Source organism: Ursus americanus, chromosome 18, assembly GCF_024610735.1.
Source record: "Ursus americanus isolate L20-20 chromosome 18, mUrsAme1.1.p, whole genome shotgun sequence".
Classification (NCBI taxonomy): Eukaryota; Metazoa; Chordata; class Mammalia; order Carnivora; family Ursidae; genus Ursus; species Ursus americanus.
Genome location: NC_142144.1, coordinates 49,067,793 through 49,088,919, shown reverse-complemented (window position 1 = coordinate 49,088,919; position 21,127 = coordinate 49,067,793). Strand labels below are relative to the sequence as shown.

General features: G+C 42.3%; 1 protein-coding gene across 2 annotated transcripts in view; it reads left to right on the top strand.

Moving 5' to 3' along the window:
• The window catches only part of SH3GL2 (SH3 domain containing GRB2 like 2, endophilin A1), a 205,129-nt gene extending 188,213 nt beyond the window's left edge, over positions 1-16,916 (top strand). Inside the window, exons 4-9 of one of the 2 annotated variants that reach the window (XM_045780701.2) lie at positions 6,291-6,434; positions 7,317-7,450; positions 9,499-9,657; positions 11,430-11,533; positions 13,148-13,278; positions 15,334-16,916. In XM_045780701.2, the coding sequence (XP_045636657.1) occupies positions 6,291-6,434; positions 7,317-7,450; positions 9,499-9,657; positions 11,430-11,533; positions 13,148-13,278; positions 15,334-15,533 (872 nt within the window). In that variant the 3' untranslated portion in view covers positions 15,534-16,916. Of the gene's footprint in view, positions 1-6,290; positions 6,435-7,316; positions 7,451-9,498; positions 9,658-11,429; positions 11,534-13,147; positions 13,279-15,027 lie in introns of both variants that reach the window. The other variant, XM_045780700.2, reaches the window with a different exon arrangement.
• Positions 16,917-21,127: the final 4,211 nt, after the last annotated feature.

Below are 21,127 nucleotides of genomic sequence, written 5' to 3'. Positions count from 1 at the left end.
ATGGAGCACAAAACAATGGGACCCCCTTTTTTTGGGAAAAGATCAGCCTTTTATGGTCATCCTAATTTCACTTCTTGCTGTTTAAAGTTGACTAGGTACATTTGCTTCCAGAAATCAACTGGCTGTGGACTCATCAAACCCTTTTCTTTAATGATTTTCTCTTAGCATTTTACTTGTTAATCAGTATATTTTCTTTTCCTGGCCAGTTCTCCTTAAACCAGTTAAGGTATAAAACTTTTTGGTTGAAAGATCCTTGAGGTTAGCACAGTGCCCAGAGTGTCAGGATACCATGAGTATTGCTTATCCAGGTCAGCTGCTAAATTAAGTCTCGTAAGAGAAAAGGGAGTGGGAAGTATTTTAAAATTTAGTTTTTTTATAAGGGAAGTAATACATGTACATATTATACAAAATCAAAGAATTTTATAAAGCTTTTTACAAAAAACAGCAGTGCACTTGGAGTTGCATTCTTTCCCCCAATTCCCAGAAACAACAGTTTCAAGATGCTTTTGCTCTTCTTTTGGTTTTTCTTCTAATTTTGAAACAACATGCTTATATTGCTCCCTGCTTGGTTTTCCAGTTTTAAGTGTTTTCAGTTTGATTCCCAATTTGGAAGATGAGAATTGTTTGCTCTTTTCTTATCTTCCCATTCTCCCACATCCTTTCCCTTCCTTATCACCAGTATGTTTATGGCATAATTTTTGTTAGATTAGTATTCAGTATTTACATTTTATGCCCTTGTAAACTTGTATAGAGCTGAGACATAAAGTGTGATTATATTTCCTTTCTTGTACAACGTTTTTGTTTTTCCTGGAGTTAATGTTTTATTTTTCATTTTCTTTTTTTTAAAGATTTTATTTATTTGAGAGAGAGACTGAAACAGGAAGGGAGCTCGAGTAGGGGGAGAAGCAGAGGGAGAAGCAGACTTCCTGCTGAGCAGGGAGCCAACATGGGGCTCTATCCCAGGACCCCGAGATCTTGACCTGAGCCAAAGGCAGACAGTTAACCAACTGAGCCACCCAGGTGCCCCTATTTTTTATTTTCTTCACTTTTTGTGTACCATTCATTAATTCTTTCCCAAACCCTCTGCCATGCACATGAATTTTCTCTCATTACACTGAAACATGTCAGGTGTTCATTATCTTTGAGATATCTGATGCTGCATTCCATATTGCTTGTTGTCTTAGTTTGAGTTCCCCCAGAAGGAATCCATGAGGCAAGGATTTGAATACAAATGGTTGATTTGGGTGGTGATTTCAGGAAACATCAAGGGAGGTGGGTTAGAGCGGAAGCCAAGGAAGGGTGCATTATAAAGCAAGGTATAGTGGTTGATAACTGTAACTTGATCTCATGGGGGATCATAGTGAGACCATAGCTCCTTTGTAATCATGGCTTCCTATGCTACACATACCTGGTTACGATGTGTAGTATCAGCTACTGTTGCCCCTCTGTGTGTTGCACAATAACCGTCTTAAGATCTCCTTTTGTCATCATTTTTACATCTTTCCTTACATTGGACCTCTTTTTTTAGATCCTATACCTATCCCTTTTCTTGATTTATACCTTCATTTTGGTAGAATGCCCCTTCCATTAGCTTGGGAAGAAAAATGATCAGAAACCTTCCTTGTGTGTTTGCAAACGTCATCATTCTACCTTCATGCTTCATTGGTAATTTGAATATACAATTACATATTATTTTCTCTAAGAAATTTGGAGTTATTGCTCCATTGTTTTCTGAGGAAATTTGTCATGTTCATGACATTCTCATGTTCAGTGACCTTCTAATTCTTGATATTTGTATATAACCTCTTTTTTTCCTTTCTGAAATGTTTTTGGCACTTTGTTCCCAGTGAAATTTCATATTAATGGTCCTCCTTGTGGACCCATTTAGCCATTGTGCTGGGCATTCAGTGGACCCTTTCAATTTGGAAGCATACATTCATCAGTTCTGAGAAATTAACTTTTAAAAAGAATTTCTTCCCTTTTTGGAACTTTCATTATTCAGCCACCAGACCTCTGGACTAATCTTGATTTTATGCTTTCTTCTGATTTTCTATCTCTTTTTTAAAATTTTATCCTCTTTTTGGGGAGATCTGCTTCAACTCTGTGCTTCTAATGATTTTTTAATTTTGTGTTTTAATTTAATTCATATATACAGTTAAATTCTATTAATTTCTAAGAGTTCGTCTCTGTTTCTTTTTTTATTTCATGGGTAAAGTATCTTAGACACCTGAGAACATTAATGATAGTTATTTTTTCCTCCCTGAATTGTTTGTTTTCTATAATTGCCTTATTTGTTTTAACTCTGTTAAGTTAGAAGCCTTTTTCAAAATCTAGTGACAGTGTCTGTCTTTTTCCACTTAGGTGTAGGGTAGTAAAGCTGTGTGGGGGTCAGTGGAGGCTTAAAAACTGTAATGGGTTCTTTCTAGGGTGATCAACCTGGAGTTGTATTGGGTGCTTACAGCTGTCAGTGTCTTTAGGTCTCTTCTGGGTTGGTTGTATTCCTCAGAGAAGAATCTTCTAGTCCCCACCCAGAAGGTACTAACCTGGCCGCCAGTTCACTGGGGGACAAGTAGGGGAGGTGGTCATTGGAATCTCACAATTCACTATGTGGGCTGGCCCTAATGCCCTCTTTTTAATATGGAATCCCACCCTAAGCAGGGTCAGTTATCTTCTCTTCTCTCCTAAAAAAATCTTTTATTTTTCAACAAAAGAAAGCACGTTTTCTAATTCCCATTCTCTGCTATGCTTCAAAAGGCTCTTAGGCACATCAGCCAAAGGATGTGCACAGAGTCAAGTAGGGAAACCATTGCCATGATATTCTACTAGTTTTCAAGATAATCTATTCATTCATTTATTCTCCCTTCAGTGGACATGTGTTGAATACCCACTGTGTGTACAACTTTACGCTAACCCTGTGTGGGAGATGCACAGATCAGCATACCACGATCCTGCTCTCATGGACCAGGGGAGGGATTGCTATTGAGAAGCTGTTTTAGCAGTAAGCCCAATGGGTGGGACTTGAGCTAGGATAGTGAAGCTGGGACAGTAAAGATGGGGGTGTCGCCTGAGAGATTGTAAAAATTTCTGAGAAAAGTAAAGTGGTGGAAAGGAAAAAATAGTTTGAAGGAAAAGACCATTTTATAGGAATTCTAATGTCTAAAATTTTTATTTTCCAGGCTTGTTTTCTGTTTCTTAAAATACAGCTTTAAAAAATCATTTAAAAACAATTAGGTTACATTTGAAGATGATGAATTCAGAGGTCTGATAATTGCTTTTAAGAACACAGAAGTTTTACTAATCTAAGATTCTTGATAAATATTTAATGAGTGTGTGAATGAATCTAAAAGCCAGCCTTTTCATAAGATGAAAAATAATATGTGGATTAATAGACTTTTGAGACGATTTGAGGAAATAGACAAACGAATAGATACGGTTTTCTTCCTCCTTCTCTTGAAAATGTAGAACATATCCAAGATGTTCTTAAATGATCAGTAGAAGAATAAAGCTTTTTATAATTAACCAACATTGAAAATGAGTCAGCCACAGTATATTCAACCCTTTCAATGACTTCTGGTAATTACTTACCACAAGATGACTTTTAACAGAACCAAGATATAAACACAAATCAATACCAACTTTTGTAAAAGAAGTTAAGTCTTTGGAGTGTGAAATAGTCAAAACAGGATTGAAAGGGGTTAACCACCATGTGTGTTTTCAGTACTCTTATTTGGTCTCCGTTTATCTTCTTTCCTTCTAGTCATTCTGTAATTCTTACTGTCTGGCATTTGCTTATTTCACTTTTATTTGTGCTTTTCTTAGTTCTTCTCCGTGTTCCCCCAGTATCTTGTGCAAATTAGCTATCGTTGCATTTGTGTTGGTTGCCATGGTCTATTTATCTGACGCCTCACTCTACTGTGAGCACACTGAAGACAAGGACTGTGTCTTTTCTGGATCTCTGATATGACTTATTTTAGAAAAGGCTTTGAAAATATGCTCTAATAATATTGTTCCCTTGAAGATGTGCAACCATATGGCATTTTCAATTTTCGAAATTTAACGTGTATTATATATACTTTTCTCTGAAAAGCAGAGTAAAGAAAATGTGAATTATACATATATTTTTTTCAGTTGCCACCAGGCTTTGCATATGCTGTTAGCCCAGCTAACTGCTACTCACTATGTGATTCTAAACTTGAAGACACTTCCCTCCTGTATCCTTCTTTGCAGTGCCCCACCCCCACAGACTGGGATGATGCTATCCTTCTGTAACTTGCTATAATCCCCCAGCATGGCACTAAGTATATACACTTCATTCTAATTGCTTTTTTAAAAAATAGATGCCACCCTTAGTTCACTGTGAACTTCCTAAAGGCAGGCAGCATAGCTGCATGGGAGGGCCAGGAGGGACCCTCTCACGATAACTCTCCTCATCTCCGGTTTCCGCCTTGGAAGCCCAAATTTAAATAAAAGTCTATTTGTGACATATGGAAGTGTTAAATTACTACATTGTACTCCTGAAACTAACAATACGCTGTATGTCAAATAATTGGAATTAAAATAAAGACTTAAAAAAAATACAGAATATTTGGAGCCCACAAATCCCACCTTGCCTCAGCTTGATGGATGGCTGCCATGTCTACTTTCACCCTAGCATAAATCTGGGGTTTTATTCTCTTGAGAGGTCTCTGAACAGCAGGATACTAGGCATGTACCCTAACCCTAACCCTAATCCTAACCCCTAAGCCCTAACACTAACCCTCTGCAGAATCCTGAACTGCAGGATTCCAGACATATAGCCTCACCCTGGCCCTAACCCTAACCCAAGATCTGAGGAAAAAGAAAAAAGAAGAAGAAGAAGATGCAGTGTGTGTGTGTGTGTGTGTGTGTGTGTGTGTGTGTGTGTGTATGCAATGGAATATTACTCAGCCATAAAAAGAATGAAATCTTGCCATTTGCAATGACATGGATAGAGCTAGAGAATGTTATGCAAAGCAAAATAAGTCAGAGGAAGACAAATACCATATGATTTCACTCATATGTGGAATTTAAGAAAAAAAACCCAAATGAGCAAAGGGGAAAAAAAGAGGGAGGCAAACCAAGAAACAGACTCTTAACTATAGAGAACAAACTGATGGTGACCAGGGTGGGGGTTGGGGGGTTGGGGGGCTGGGTAGGAGGATGGGTGGGCTAGGTTATGGGGATTGAAGAGTGCCATTGTGATGTGCACCAGGTGTTATAGAGAACTGTTGAATCACTATATTGTACACCTGAAACTAATATAACATGATGTTAACTAATAGGAATTTAAATAAAAACTTAAAAAAAAAGGCCTATTTGAAACAAATGTTCAAGATTCACTATTAGCCACCGAGTGCTAGAAGTACATTTGCTGTGATTCTGTCAGGGTTTCCGTGCCATTGGGTCCTGGGCAAGTCCTGGGCTGATGTACAGCCCCAACTCTAATGATGAGCCTGAGGAAACCTAGTACCCGAGCGTCAGGACATTCTCCTTCACAGAGTGTTATTAGCAAAGCTTTTTCTCCCATTAAAACTGGAATTGCTTTCTAAGCATCTCCTTTTGTCGAAACAAAAGCAAAAAAGAAATCGAAGTGCTGTCTTTGTGGCATAAAATGAATTCTCAGAAGCCATTATGTGCTAGGGAAGTGATTAAGCCTTTTTAATGAACACGATATTTCTGTTCTTCATGGGTCTGTTTACCATCAGAATCTTAGCTGAGCAGTGATTTTGAAAATAGGGGTGTACGTGAAACTTGGCATAAGGCTCTCACATTGCAAGAATTAACAATTTCCCACTTCTGTCCGTAGATTCCTAGAATTGAAACATAAAACTGGAATCCTAAAACTTAGAGAATACATAATTCAGGGGTTTTGAAAATGCTTTCCGTGGGGCCTCCCAGCTCCACAGACGTACTGCCAGGGCCACTGCAATGAAGAGAGGATCGGAAGGGTGCACAGGAAAATGAGGAAGAGCACGTGACAGTGGGTGGGATCTCCCCCCAGAAGAGCTTTGCCTTTTCTGTTAAGTTCCTCATAAGATATTGAGAGAAAGGGAAAGTTCAGTGATGAAAGAAAAAATGTCTGTGTATATCTGTCTATGGGCCACCCCCCCCCCCCATACTACAGATGAAGACACTGAAGCTGGGATGGAGAAGAGGTCATTGTCCGTCGCTGAGCTGGTTTCTGGACCAGTTAGGGCCCGATTCTCCATCCAGCCCCGTCGCCACTGTATCACGTAGCCTGACGTGAAAGTGATTGTTCTGTCTGCCTCCAGCTTCCAGAGCTAAACTCAGCATGATCAACACCATGTCAAAAATCCGCGGCCAGGAGAAGGGGCCAGGCTATCCGCAGGCAGAGGCGCTGCTGGCGGAGGCCATGCTCAAGTTCGGAAGAGAGCTTGGAGATGACTGCAACTTCGGTAATGAGTGCTCTCTCGCGTGTCCGTTCTTTCATTTGTCCACGGGGATTTCGTGCCAGTAAGAGACTCTGCAGGACATGATTCCAACCATTTTATATTTTGGTTCTCAGTTTTATGTCTTAGAGACACAGGCCAAAAGTTTGTCTTCAGAGTTGTTTCATCAGTTTTAGTGTGATTTGTTGTAGTTTTGTTTACTTACTTTTTCCCCAATGAGATCCCAGTCTTTACAGTAGCCGATGGACATATCCAGATGCCTGGAAACTACTGTGCAGTGTACCCGGCATAACTGAATAGTGAGGCAGAGAGAACAGTCAGCATGATTTAACACCCTGCCCCATGAGCTTTGTCTTCAGTCTCTGCTCTTGTGTATATGGTACCCAGTTCTGTGGCCCTGGGTGAATTCCTTCACCTCTCTCTCCTCCGACACTCAGTCACCATACAAAAAACACTTCTGTTTCACTCCTTTGTGATGGGAGGTCTCAGCTAGTGACTGTCCTTCCTGTTTGAACCCTGCTCTCTGTTCCTAGTATTTGCTTTTGCTAAATGCATTGGCCTTAAATGGGTTCCCATCTGGAGAAAGCCAGTAATGACAAGGGAGGGCAGGGAGCTTCCCCAATTGCTTTTTAAAGGACAAGCAATATTTTATGTTCTTCATAATAAGGGATACCATCCCCTTGGTAGCATTGTCTCTGTTATACTGTATGAACCGTCTTAGGTAGAAAATACAGTGTTCTCTGGAAGGCATTATGTATTTCCCTTCATCTTGGCTGTCTTCACAAGGCAGGCAGTAGTCCCTGGGTTTTCACCTGTGGTGGCCCGATTACTGCATGTACATTTCACCTTTGTCCTTTAACATACAAGAGACTCATTCTTCCCTTGCAGGCCCAGCACTTGGTGAGGTGGGGGAGGCCATGCGGGAGCTCTCGGAGGTGAAAGACTCTCTGGACATGGAAGTGAAGCAGAACTTCATTGACCCCCTTCAGAACCTTCATGACAAAGATCTGAGAGAAATTCAGGTATCTGCAACTGGTCCTTTGGGAAGTGAGTGGTTTGGATATACAGATGTAGGTGCCCTTTTTCCCCTCAGAAAACTTTTTTTTAAGCTTATCATGTGTGGTGAGGTTTGAATTACAAAATAACCCAGCAAGATAAATTGAGAGAAACCAGCAATGCAACACTGTATCCCACTATTATGACTGTGCCACTTACGATATTACATTTGACTTCTTCGCATTCAGTTTTCAGGTTATCAACCTTTTTTTCTCCAGAAGAATAATATCCTTCCCTGGTACTACCCAGTTTGAAGAATTATGGCTTCCTGGGCTGATTTCACCCTCTGAAAGCCTAGCTGTATCAGTTGTTAGCTTAGGTAAATTGTTATACTATCACCCTATAAACAGGTGTTTTCATATTTTCATAGCAGTTGTTAGGACTGAGGGAGAATTACCATCTTCTTTATAAAACACGTAGAGCTGTTCCAAAGAAATAAAGTTCAACTGGCTTTACCTCCAACTAGGTGTGTAGTGTTTTCTCATTCATTCCTTTGACAAATATTTGTTGAACCCCTCTGAAATTTCACTTTATTGTAACATGGTCATCCACAATGTGTAGTCCCCTAAATCTCTTTATTCTAGCCTGAGTCTCCTTCTTCCTATCACTTGCTCAAGATTAGAGTAGTACGTGGCAGACTCACTCTTCATCTACAATATTAATCCTGACTCTAATACTCTACCCTACAGTTGACTATAAGTTAAAATGTGTTATAAGAATATCCCTTCCAAAGGAACAAACATTTAGCCTGGATCGGGGCATGGTTGGGAGGCAGGGTGTACCATGGGAGGGAAGGTCTAAGATATTTTCTTCCTCTTTTTCTTCTCATTTCTTTACTACTCCCAAATCTGTTTTCATCTCCTTCCCTTTCTTTCCATACATGCCCAGGATCAGGGAAATCTAGTGTTTTCTCCCACCCATTAGTAATGGAATAGTATAGCCCTTAGAATAAAAAATAATAATTTTTAGCTTTGGGAAATGCCTTTCCCACTTTGTCACTAGAGGATTGGGCAGAGGCTGGGTGGCCAGGCAGTGGGGAGGATGCGAGAAGGGATTGAAGAACACTATGGGGCATTACACCCCATCTAGCATCCCTTCTGAGTTAGACTTTTTCCACTGAGTTTCATCATCTACCAAATGGTAAACTTAAACTTATCAGTGGTACCCGGAAAGCTGTGTCAATCAACAAGGGTAAGTGTTACGATATAGATTCCTGCGGGCACCTGGGTGGCTCAGTTGGTTAAGTGTCTGCCTTCAGCTCAGGTCATGATCTCAGGACCCTGGGATCAAGCTCCACATTGGGCTCCCTGCTCTGCGGGGAGCCTGCTTCACCCTCTCCCTCTATCTGCCACTCCACCTGCTTGTGCTGTCTCTCTCTGACAAATCAATCTTTAAAAAAAAGAAAGAAAAAAAAAAGATATCGATTCCTGGACCTTGGCCCTGGATATTTTAATGCAGGTGATCAGTAATCCATATTTCTGCAACTTAAGTGATTCTCACAGACTGGTTTCCTCAAACATAAGCCCTTTCCAGCATTAGAGTGCTAGGACTCAAAAAGCGAAAATGCCAGTCTTTCCCACTTCTTTTCAAGGAAAGTGTTTTTCCCCTACTTTCTCGTGAGACACCATTTCTTTTGAAGATGGGGATTTGTGGGTTTTATGTACCAGTGCTTTCCATGTGGGTGGCCATATGCACACATTCCCAGTTCTTTAACGGGACAGAAAGACATATTCCAGCTTGGCTTTGGCCCAGCAAAGGCAGAAAATAAAGGGCACTGGTAATTCCCAAAATTTCTCTCTTGCTCTTAATTATTTTTAAAGATGCTTCTCCACATTTAGCCTTTGGAAGCATTTGCCCCACTGTTGCAGAGTTTTTTATTCTTTTGGTGATGTGATATTTTAGAACTTAGCCTGCCTTATCTTGGAAGCTAAATAGGCATGACGGAGAAGTGAGCTATAAGTAGGCCTTTTCCATGAATGCTTTCAAAGCATATTCCTGCCCTGGACTTTTCCAGCATCATCTTAAGAAGTTGGAGGGTCGACGCCTGGACTTTGATTATAAGAAGAAACGACAAGGCAAGATTCCAGATGAAGAGCTCCGTCAGGCTCTGGAGAAATTCGATGAATCTAAAGAAATTGCTGAGTCAAGCATGTTCAATCTCTTGGAGATGGATGTGAGTGCCTCTTCTGTGGTTTCCAATTTAATCTTGTCATTGAGGTTTAAGATTATGTTAAAGGGTTGTTTAATTTAAAATCTTCATGTCTAACTCTACTATGTGGTAAGAACTTTGGTAGATAGTTATTTCTTTAAAATAATTTGAAATAATAAAGTAGATCAAGAAATGGTAAGGGTTTTTTTTTCTGTATTTCCATGGTTTAATTTAGTGAGATATTTGTCTTAATAATCTTAAAGAATTACCAATAGTGAGAAGATGAAGAATGTTTCTGATGGTCCATGTAGAAGTCCAGTAGCTTGAAATACTTTGTCAAAATATAGGGCAGATTGACTTAATACTATAAAAGAATATCGCCTAAAATGCATTTAGAATTGAGGGTTCAGTATGGGTTAAGATGTTCTATATTTTGAAGTAAAGGTGATATTTTCTTTCAAAAACTAATTTCAATTGAGATTGATGATTGTAGCATAGATACTGTATTTGGGGTAATGTAGTTTAAAAGCTGCTTTTACATTTCCAGTGCACCAAATTATTATTATTATTATTATTATTATTATTATTATTATTATTATTAATTTTAGAGAGAGGGAGAGAGAAGAGGGAGGGGAGGAGAGGGAGAAAGAAAGGATCTTAAGTAGGCTCTATGCCCAGTGTGGAGCCCAACATGAGGCTGCATCTTATGATCCTGAGAGCATGACATGAGCCAGAAATCAAGAGCCAGATGCTTAACTGACTGAGCCACCCAGGCACCATGCCCAGTGTGCTAAATTATTAGTCATGACTTTAGAAGTTATATTCTGTAGAGTTCTTTCAGTCTTGTAGTCATGAGGACTTCCGACCACTCATGTAATAAAAAGCCTGCTAACCGGTTTTCAAGTTCTTGCTCACTCCCGCCTCTGGCCCTATCAGTTGCTGACCAACTTCTTCCAAGGTGTTTACAGAGCCTTTACATGCTTATGACTTAACTGCTTTGCCCTGACTGGTGACAGGGGAGGCGTGTTGAACATATCTGGACTTTCCTACCACCCAGAGACAGTGTAGGTTGGTGTTTCTGTAGAACAGAACTGGTGTCCCACCTGCCTACCGAAGAGGAATGCTATAGGCACGGGGGTGACCTGAATGACAGTGCTCCTTCCCTGCACCCAGGGCCCCATTCCATCCCCAAAACTCCTGGGACGCCTTTGCTGACTTGGAGGACGATATTCAGCGAGATCACAACCCGAGACACAAAATGAAGAGTACCTAAGGATGTCTGGAATACTAGGGCTGAAATGAACCCAAGATGTCACTTGACCCAACCCCTTTACGTTACAGATGAAGCTGAGAGATGACAAACGATTTTCCATCCTACCACCCTGCTTCCATGCTGCCTCATGTGAAAAATCAATATTCACATTTTTATTAACACAAATGTATTAACAGCATGGAAAACATGGGGAGCGAAGACTCCTTTGGTCAATGTCTCTTTTTCCTATAAGAAATCAATAAAATTAGCCAAATCCTACCTGAAATTTGGTAGCTAAGAATGAGATGGTTCAGTGAGAAGTGTGTGATCTTTAGAAGGATTCCTGATAAAGTGGCTTCTCCTCATGGTACTGGAATTTCCAAGCGTACAGATGCTTTTATCCTTAACTGGTGTGGGACCTACAGAATCTCCAAACACTGGGCTGTGTGTCAGGGGCAGCTCTGTCATGTGCGCCGGGGTAGTAGGAGTCGTTTAGGGACGGTGATCTGGTAACTGAGGTGTGATCCCCCCCATTGGCCTGCAGATCGAACAGGTGAGCCAGCTGTCTGCGCTCGTCCAGGCCCAGCTGGAGTACCACAAGCAGGCCGTCCAGATCCTGCAGCAAGTCACCGTCAGACTGGAAGAAAGGTATCTCACAGTTCCTGAATTTTATCTTCCCATTTTCTTCCTCTGAAAGGATGGGTAAAGAAATCGAAGTAATAAGAATACATTCAAAGAAAAACTTCTGCCAAAATTCCTGCTGATCTTACCTAGGCACCTTGTGGATCGTTTGTTTTGATTTTCTTGTGTCTTGTGCTTTGTCTTCCTTTGTTCCATGGACTCTAATCTTGTGTTGATGAGAGGTCAGTACTTGGGTTGTATGTTGGCTGCCACAGATGGGAAACCAGGATGCCACCAAGGATAACGGCTGTGGTTTGCTGAGCAGGTGTTCTGTGTGGGTACTGAAGTCATATCATCATCAGTCTGCTGACAGCCCTGTAGCCTAAGTTTGCTCAGCCTCACCTACAGGCGGAAAGCCCAGGCAGATAAAGTAACTCGCCCCAGCTCACACAGCGGTGCAGCGGGGGTTTGCTGGGCAAGCAGAACCTACCTGAAAGCCTGTATCTTGTCACAGAATTTCTCTGAATGATGAGCAAGTCCTCCGCCGTCAGAGAGACAGCTTCCCTATACCTGTCCCTCCTCCTCAGGTGCACCCCACTGCCGGGCAGAGGTCATTTTCTTTGTGCCCAGGTCTCCCTGGAGTTGCAGGGCACAGCCCGACAGCTGGAGGCAGAGGCCGTGCACTGCCATATGTGTCACTCTGCCCGTCTTTCCTCAGTGCCCCCTTGTGGGAATGTGTCACACTCTGGAGCCTCTGGACACATTTCAAACCATGTGCTTCAACATATTTAAGAAATATTGTGTGTCTTTGTGACATCTGTTGAGCACAAAGGGCCATTTGCCGTTTTTTTTCCCCTCTGATATATGTTCAAAGTCAGGACCGTTCTCTAATCACCATACCTTAAACTCTCCCCACCCTTGTGCGTCTGCTGTACACGCTGCTTCATGAACACTTGAGACTGTGGGAAATACTTAGGCATGTGGGGAAGACATTAATTGGCCATACCTTTCCACTCTCCTCTTGTCTTCCCTCATTTCTTTCCTGCTTCTTGTGTCTCAAACCGCTCACTGGTCTCAGGGCACACGGTATTTTCTGCTTCCAGACCTTCTCAAACTCTTAAATTCTTTCTTCTGGAAAGGACTGTTCATCTGGAAATGACTCTTAGCTGTGTTTTCTCTCCTTGCATAAGCCTTCCCGTGGACAGGAGGACTCCTGCCTGCTCCCACGCCCGTGTTCCTATAGCATTCTGTGTCTCTCCATAACAACACTCACCGCCATTTCTGGTCCTCAGGAGTTTACGTTCTGTCTCCCTTACTGACCATCAGCTGCTTGAGGACAAGAACTGTGTCATACTCATCTTTGTGTTCCCAGCACCTACCAGAGTGCACATTTGCAAAGTGAGCTCTGAATAAATGAGGGAGGAAGTGAGGGATTGAGAGACAGGCCGAAGATGGTGAGGGTGGGACCACAGAAGGACATCGCGGAAAGCAGAGACATACACAGAGAAGAAGCCTACAGAGGTTTTTTTTTGAGATTTCACCTGCTCCATGTTAGTAGCCTTCCTGGATGTTACCACTTTTCTTTTTGCTTCTTAATTGGCTCCATATTCTTATTCCGCCTCCTTTTTCTTTTTAATGCAGAATAAGACAAGCTTCATCTCAGCCTAGAAGGGAATATCAGCCTAAACCACGAATGAGCCTGGAGTTTACAACTGGAGACAGTACTCAGCCCAACGGGGGCCTCTCCCACACGGGCACACCCAAACCTGCAGGTAAGGAGCTGAGACCGCAGACCACCATGACACAAGCCTTGGACACACCCTGTTGACACTTCCTCAGAAATTCGAGGCGCAACCCAGTCTGGCTGCACAAGAACTCTACCTTGATACATTTCTTGCAGGATGGTTTTGTCAGGTAGAAACTCTTTTAGAACACTCCTTCCTTCCTTTCTCATTGATCATTTCTTCCCCTCCTTTTCCCTCTTCTCTCCTCTAGAAAACTTCCTTTGTATGTCCCTTTTTCTCCCACTGTCCATCATCAGCACACATAGTCATCTGCTAAGTAACACATTTGACTTCGTCCTTCCTTTGTGGTGTTAAGTCACCATAACGCGTCAGTTTGGTGCCGGGAGCGCCATCTTTCTTTCTGTTTTCCCTTCTGTGGTCCAGCACGCATGAGGGTGAACGCCCCGGCAGGGCGCGCACAGACACTCACATATAACCCACAGCAGCAGCTCCAGCAGCATGTCCGGCTGGCGTTCTTGTCACCGGAGCATATGGGTGAATGTGTTTGTAGATGAATGTAATTCAGGTCTCAACAGCAGCTAGCTTTCCCTCTTCCACCTTCAACCAACTCATTATGCCCTGGTAACTGAGGTTGGTATAGTAAAAGCTGAAATTTCTTTTCTATCAAGAATATTGATGTATACCCAATAATATGTGCTTTTAGTTGGCACCATTGCTCTCCACCCCCTATACACAGATTAGGTAAAAGCCTGTGCTTGAAACATTTTCAACCTTAACCGTTTGCTTGGGTGAAGAAGTGGAAACGATCTTACACTGGGTACAGACTTCCAAGAAACGCAATGTCTCTTTTCCCGGGAGTCCAGTGCTTGATGTTCTGTAGCAGGAAAGGTTTTATGAGGTGCTCTCGGGAGACAGGGAAGGAAAAAAGTAAGGTCTGTGGTGACAGTTGGCGCTGTCTGCCCTTTGTGCTCACCTCGCTGCTCGGAGCCCCCGGAGTAGGATATACACAGCAGCGGCTCTTTGAAGTTAGCTGGCTGCAAAGACTAGTCACTAGTTGTGATGAGTTCGCTTCTTCCTATTCAGAAACCAACCACATACTTCACTCTTCTTGGGAGACTTGTTCATTTTGTGCTTTCTTAAGGTAAAACAACAGATGGCATTATTTCCCCTTAAAGTCATGCAGGTGACACAGAGGCTGTATGCACACATCGGAGTTTACGTGCCCATGTGGATGCGTCCTGTATTAAATATAGATGGTCATCTAAAATAGATCACTTTTCCGATACAATTCTGTTCATTATTTTACTCAAGGCAGACAGAGTATGTTATTTTTTGTATGCCAGAACACCCAAGTACTCATCCTTACATATGCAACAGTTTACCAAGGGTAAGTTATATAATTTTTACACAATCTCGCTTAATAGCCACAATAGTAGTGTGGAGTAGGCTCTGTTAGGTCTAATGCTAAGCAAGGAAACTGAAAGGGAAGTGCCTTGTGCAAGGTCATTCCGAATATGAACTTGAACCCAGCGTCTTATATTGTTTTGTTTTTACCACATTACAGCAGTTTTCCAGAGGTTGGAGTATTTATCTTTAAAAAGTTAGAACTGTACTGTTATTCTGAGTTCGCCAAGCATTGTCCATGTAATGAACTTGACTCATATGTACAGAGATTTTAAAATGCTAACGTGGAAAGGATTCTGACCATATTCTATTAACCTAAATCTCATTAAAACTCCTTAAGTCACTGGGTCTCCCATCTCTGGACATTGTCAGGAAGGCAATCCTCAGTGGACGGTGTTGCATGTGTCACAAGCATAGATGAGGCCGTTTTTCATACTGGAAATGGAAGCAGGCATCCAACAACTTCCGGGAATCTGAGAAAACTTCTGAAGACTGGTGAAGGGCAGATGCCACGCAGCGGACTGGGCACTAGCCACAAGAGGAAGCTTCAGCAGGAAAGAGGAGTGAGGGAGGAAGCAAGGGGGACAGCAGGCCGGGCAGGTTAAGCAGGTGGTGGTAGGTATGTGAGTTAAATACCCCCTGTCTTTCTGTGTTCTTCTCTTCTGCTTTCACTTCCAGGTGCCCCAATGGATCAGCCTTGCTGCCGAGCTCTGTACGACTTTGAACCTGAAAATGAAGGGGAGTTGGGTTTTAAAGAGGGTGATATCATCACACTCACTAACCAAATTGATGAGAACTGGTATGAGGGGATGCTTCATGGCCAGTCAGGCTTCTTCCCCATCAACTATGTGGAGATTCTGGTTGCCCTGCCCCACTAGGATGTTAGGCTGGCAGGTTTACCTCCTCTTGACCCAGATAGTTAAGTTTAACCACTGCTTTGGTAATGCTGCTTACAACACATCCCAAATGCAGGCCGCAGTGGTCCAAGTCATCAAGCCCCACCAAGTATCTTTGGTTGACTTGTGTGATCCCACAAGAGTCATGGTGATGGGTGGTATCTTCTTAGGCTGGCGGGCATGGCATGTGCTTTTTAAACACCATCTGAGGCCAGCCAGTAGTCACTGAACTGCTGTTTACACGGTTCTCAGGAGGCTGTGGCTTCTTAGAATATGACCATGAGCCACATTACAGTAAAACCATCCTACTGAAGATACTATCTATCACCCGGGGGCCATCTCAAGGTCTCAGGTTCTCCATTTCAATAGGAGATAGGTCTTGCTTTCCCATTGTCCCCTCCCGGATATGTCAGTCACAGAATTGTGGAAGAAAGCCTCCCTCACCAGCAACTTGTCGTGGGGTCTGAATGAGTCAGTCCCTTGATGCTATCGGTAGGAAAGTGTTGAATGTGAGTTAAAAACCTTTTCTGACAATAGTCACTTTTGTTCCTCCCAATTATGCCTATTTCTGAGGGACAGCCAGTTTTCTTCCCTCCCTGCTCATAAAGCCAGAGGGGAACTCCCGCTGTATTTCTAAGACAGTTAGCAGTCAGCACGTGGTAGGAGGGGCTGAAGAGAAGAGATCCTCCATTATAAGGAAATGGGAAAACATCTGGTTTCCAAGCTTCAGTTTCTTGCCGCAGAGAAACCACGTATGTATTTAGGCCATTTCTGAAGGTACAGGGACGAGGGAACAAATATCTTCACTTCAGTTTTATTTATGAATTACGGGCTTCATGAGTCCATTTGGCACAGAGACACAAAGAGAAAAACATCAGAAACCATTTTTCCACTAGTTCCTAGACCAAGAAACAGTACCTGTCTTTCCTTTCCGCTTCCACCTTGTGTTCTTTGAGCATCATTTGTGCAGATTCTGCCCTCAATGAGGACCAAATAAAGATGATTTTGTGCTTAGCAGTTTAAGATGTATGGCTGCACATGCGGAAGTGTTTCCCACCTCGGTCATTACTTTTATTTCCGTCCCTTCTATCCCACTTTCTTGTGTGTACAGCGCTGTGTGTAAGCTTATGAGTGGCTTTTTGTTTCTGGGGGTTTTGGTATCAGTCACGAAGTCCTGTTAGGTGTGCAGAGTTCTATTTATCTAGCCGTACAGATTCCTTCAGAGGGTGACGTGCTGCTTCGGATGAGCTGCCTGCGGTAGTGGGTCATGTGGAGTGAAGGCAAATCTTACTGCTTCATGTATAAACCTCTTACCACAGGAAGCATCGCCGTTTCCAATAAATAATTGCTGAAGACACAACCAAACGCTCTGGTCCTTTATTTTGTGTCAGTTTTGGCGGGGGAGGGGTCTCACTTCAGTCTCCGTGGTCTCCTGATGCAGCCAAACCTGGTTCCGACATCAGATGTCCCTCTCTGGCAGCAAGGGAAGTTTCGTTAGCAAAAAGTCAACGAGCCTGGACACTGGAAACTTGCTGGTAATCCTAGGAAGAAGGGAACTGGGGAGAGAGGGTAAGAAAGTGGGGAGAGGAAGTCTTCGAGAAGTCACAGGAGATATCATCAATGGTGTGATACAAGAAGGATAGAATGTTCAGAGACACAAATAAAACATATTTCAACCAGACTTTTGTTGTCTTTCGTGCTTAAAGAGAAGGAAATAGGGAAATATAGATTGGCCAAAGCCAGCATTCTTGTGTGTGTGTGTGTGTGTGTGTGTGTGTGTTTCCACACGCGCGCTCACGTGTGAAGGTGGGGGAGGGGAGCTGTGCCTACAGAATATGTATTTCCTGAGCTTCTGAGAAAATACACGTGTTTTTTATATATTGGGTGCCCTTTGTATTCTTCCAGGCTGAGGCTAATAGTCCAAATATTCTGATCTAACATGAACAGGTTTAATCTAATATATGAAGTTCTATATGTGAGCTGCTCTAATATGAAAATAATATTTTTGCCAGCTACATGAGTTAGGGTATTACAGATCAATTCTTGAAACCAATTAGAAAAAAAGCAATTTGAGGGGCGCCTGGGTGGCTCAGTCGTTAAGCGTCTGCCTTCCGCTCAGGGCGTGATCCCAGGGTCCTCCGCTGGGAGCCTGCTTCTTCCTTTCCTACGCCCCCTGCTTGTGTTCCCTCTCTCGCTGGCTGTCTCTCTGTCAAATAAATAAATTAAATTTTTAAAAAAAGCAATTTGAAAAATCAGTTACAAAAATTCAAACCCATAGGTGTAAGTCTAATAAGAATTATAAAGATCTCTACACAGAAAATTATGAAACATGTTTGAGGGAAAAAAAAGACCTTAATAAGTAAAGAGACTCTCTGTGTTTATGGATTGGAAAACTCAGCATTGTAAAGATGTTATTTCTCCCTATGGACCTATAGATTTGGTGCAATTTCAACCAAAATCTCAGGAAGCTTTTCTTGTATGTGTGAAAACGGACAAACATAAAACGTATAGAGAAATGCAAAGGGATATTTCTTCTTGAAGAACAACAAAGTTGGAAGACTTACTCTTTCTAGACATAAAACAGTTATAGTAATTGGGATAGTGTGATATTGATGCCATGATAGGAAAAAAAGATGATGTCTCCAGAACAGTGAGTCCAGAAAGAGACATGCATGCATTCAACCATATTGAACCACTCCGTTGTTTGTAATGTCACGTATTCAGATAGCTGTCCCTGTGGAATAATAGTTCTGTAAATTCAAAGGGAAACCAACAGCAAGACCCTGCACCAAAAAGAGTAATCTCATTATGAATCAACATCAAATGAAGCAAAAGTATCATGACCACAGTTTCCAGGAAGAACTTAATATTTATTTGAGGGACTCTCAGAGAACATTAATAATACACTCGCCAGGCTCAGTACCACCTGAATTCCATATTTTTACTGAAGGATAGTAAATGCCTTTTTACAAAACTTTAAATATTGAAATGAGCAGGCAATTCTGTGGACCGCGACTGAGGAAGTTGAACCCACCCCAAACACTTGTTCTAAGACGAATTGCAGGATAAACTGAGGTAGAAACAGAAGCAGAACTAAACTGAAGTGAACTAAAATGGAAAACAAGTTCAGTGAGGCAATTGTCCCATTTTATATTTCCTGTAAGTCTGCCAGGTCTTAAAGAGAAAAAATTTTCTTTGCCAGAAATAAGTAGGCAGTAAGAATGACATGACCAAGAATTGAAATTTCCTTGAGACCATATGGTATACAACATATCTCCTGGAAAGTGCTGAGTCCTGTTCTGGGTAGGCTTAGCAGGGATTTAGGCAACCAGGATTATCTCGAGACTGTGTTTTCAGGACAGCCTCTAGTGGTCTGAATGGAACTATGGAGGCTTTTTAAGGCTCCTATTTTAAGATTCTCTTATTAACCAAATTAAGAACCATGCAGACTGCCTTTCATGCCATGGGGATGGTGATGATGCCATAGAAGGATTTAATGCTGAACTGAGTGGCAGCCTGAAGCCTCCACTTGGAACTCTGGGTGATGGTGGCTGAAGATTTTCAGGGCAACATGGAGAGGTGGCCACACCATCAGTTCCTAGGCCCAGCAGTTGGGAACCTATTATGAGTCCCCGTGTTAAAGGAGCTGTCAAGGAAAAGAACAAGGCTATTTTTTAAAATAAAATGAATAAATGAATAATGGATAAATGAATGCTAAGAATCTCAAGGTCAGGCCACTGAATGTCACTCAGCTATCACGTATGCCTAAGTCATGGTGGCCTTCCACTTGAGACAGGAAGAGCTGTGATTCTTGACAGGAGTGCAGCAGGTTGTCAGCTTTGGAGGCAGAAGAATGGAGAGCAGCATCGATGGCAATACCATTTTCTTGAAAAGGAACCCTGGCTTCTTTGTACTACCCTATGTGGTTAGGTGCTGATACTCGCCCAAGGCTACGATTGTGGTAACTTCCTTCGGACAAGAAATGAAGGTGTCTGCAGCAGGGGGTGGAGAATATCGTTTATACAGAAAATTCAAAGATATCTGGAGGCTTCTCTGTCGTCTAGGTTATTTTTTTCCTCATGGCAAACATGGTCTCAGAAACAAGGGTCTCACATGCACTACTGTGTGTTGTCTGAAAAAAATGCAGCATTCACTAAATCAGGAACTTTTCTTTCTTTATATTTCAGGCAGGCAAACCGTAGAGTTCTTCGCCTAGCAGAATCTATCCTGATTATAGGCTTTTAGTGGCGTTTAAGCAGTAAAAATGTTTGTATTTGTAGCTGTGTTTGAATTTCCTATCATTCTTTTCACACCAGGAAATCAGGCACATTCAACACTTTTATAAGATGATACTTGTAATTCAAGGGGGAGGAAATGGAAATGATCATTATTTATTACTCCTATCAAGCACTTTGTTCAGCTCAATATATATGATTTTGATTGAAGACTTAGGTTTTAACCCTTAAACTCTTCGCTCTTTGGGGTTGATCTACTGGAAGAAAGCTCTGGAAACAGGTTGATTGTTTACCCGAAGTAGTGTCTGATGTTTATTGGATTTAGAGCACAGAAAAGAAAAAGGGGAATTTACCAATGTTATGAAATATCTTGGCAAGAGAGAGAAACAGTGAGCAGCTTGATGCTGAAATTAAGAGACAATAGGGTCGTATAAAAGGCTTCTTTTATAGATTTTGAGATGGAGGAGATAAAGCAGAAGGTAGTGAGAAGCGACATTTTAAAAGCAACATTTTTCACACTTTATTTCCCTGCTAGTGTTTCGGCTTTCTTAAAATCTTTCCGTGTGTGCCTGGTAAAAGAAACATCACATTCCTTTGTTTTTCTAAACCAAGCTAGGTATGGGAGTGGTCCTGGCCCCCATCGCAAGTGGCAGGCACTGTTCTCTTCATGCTGCCTGTGGGGAAGGGCCTCTGGTTCGTCACAGAGCCATTTCCGTCGACGTTACCTCTGGTTCATGGAAGTCACCGGATGGCAGGAGAACAGGATGCATTATCTGCCGCTCTCTCCTCCCTGTTCTGGACACAGTGATTGGCTAGAGTTTCAGAAAAGCCTTGAATTTAGTAGAAGCTCCACCAGTGGTTCTTACATTATCTTATCAAACCTCTGTCTCTACCAGGACTCGAGGAGGGAAAGAAATTCCAAAGGTACCTAGAGTCTCCTAAACGTACAGATGACAAGTGTCGCCTGGGGGTGCTTCACAGATGTCTCATTCCAACCTGTCAGAATCAGATTGCCCGTAGAGGGGCCTAGGAAGGTGTATCTCCTTGCAGAATGGTTTAGGAACCAGTCTCCTGTGGCGCTTGTAAAACTCACACGCGTCAGAATCATGAGCTTGTCAAAACAGATGCCAGGGCCCCGCCCGCAGAGGTCTGGGATGGAGCCCGAGAATGGTCGTTTCTATCAGGTTCCTGGTTCCCGGCCCACGCTTGAAGTGGTGCTGCTCCACAGGATAAACTTCCGAAGGGCCAGCTGCTTCCGGAGATGCAGGCTCTGCCTTCGGTGGTGAGAATCGTGACAAGACATAGATGCAGTCATCGGTTATTTTCCCCAACGAAATTGTT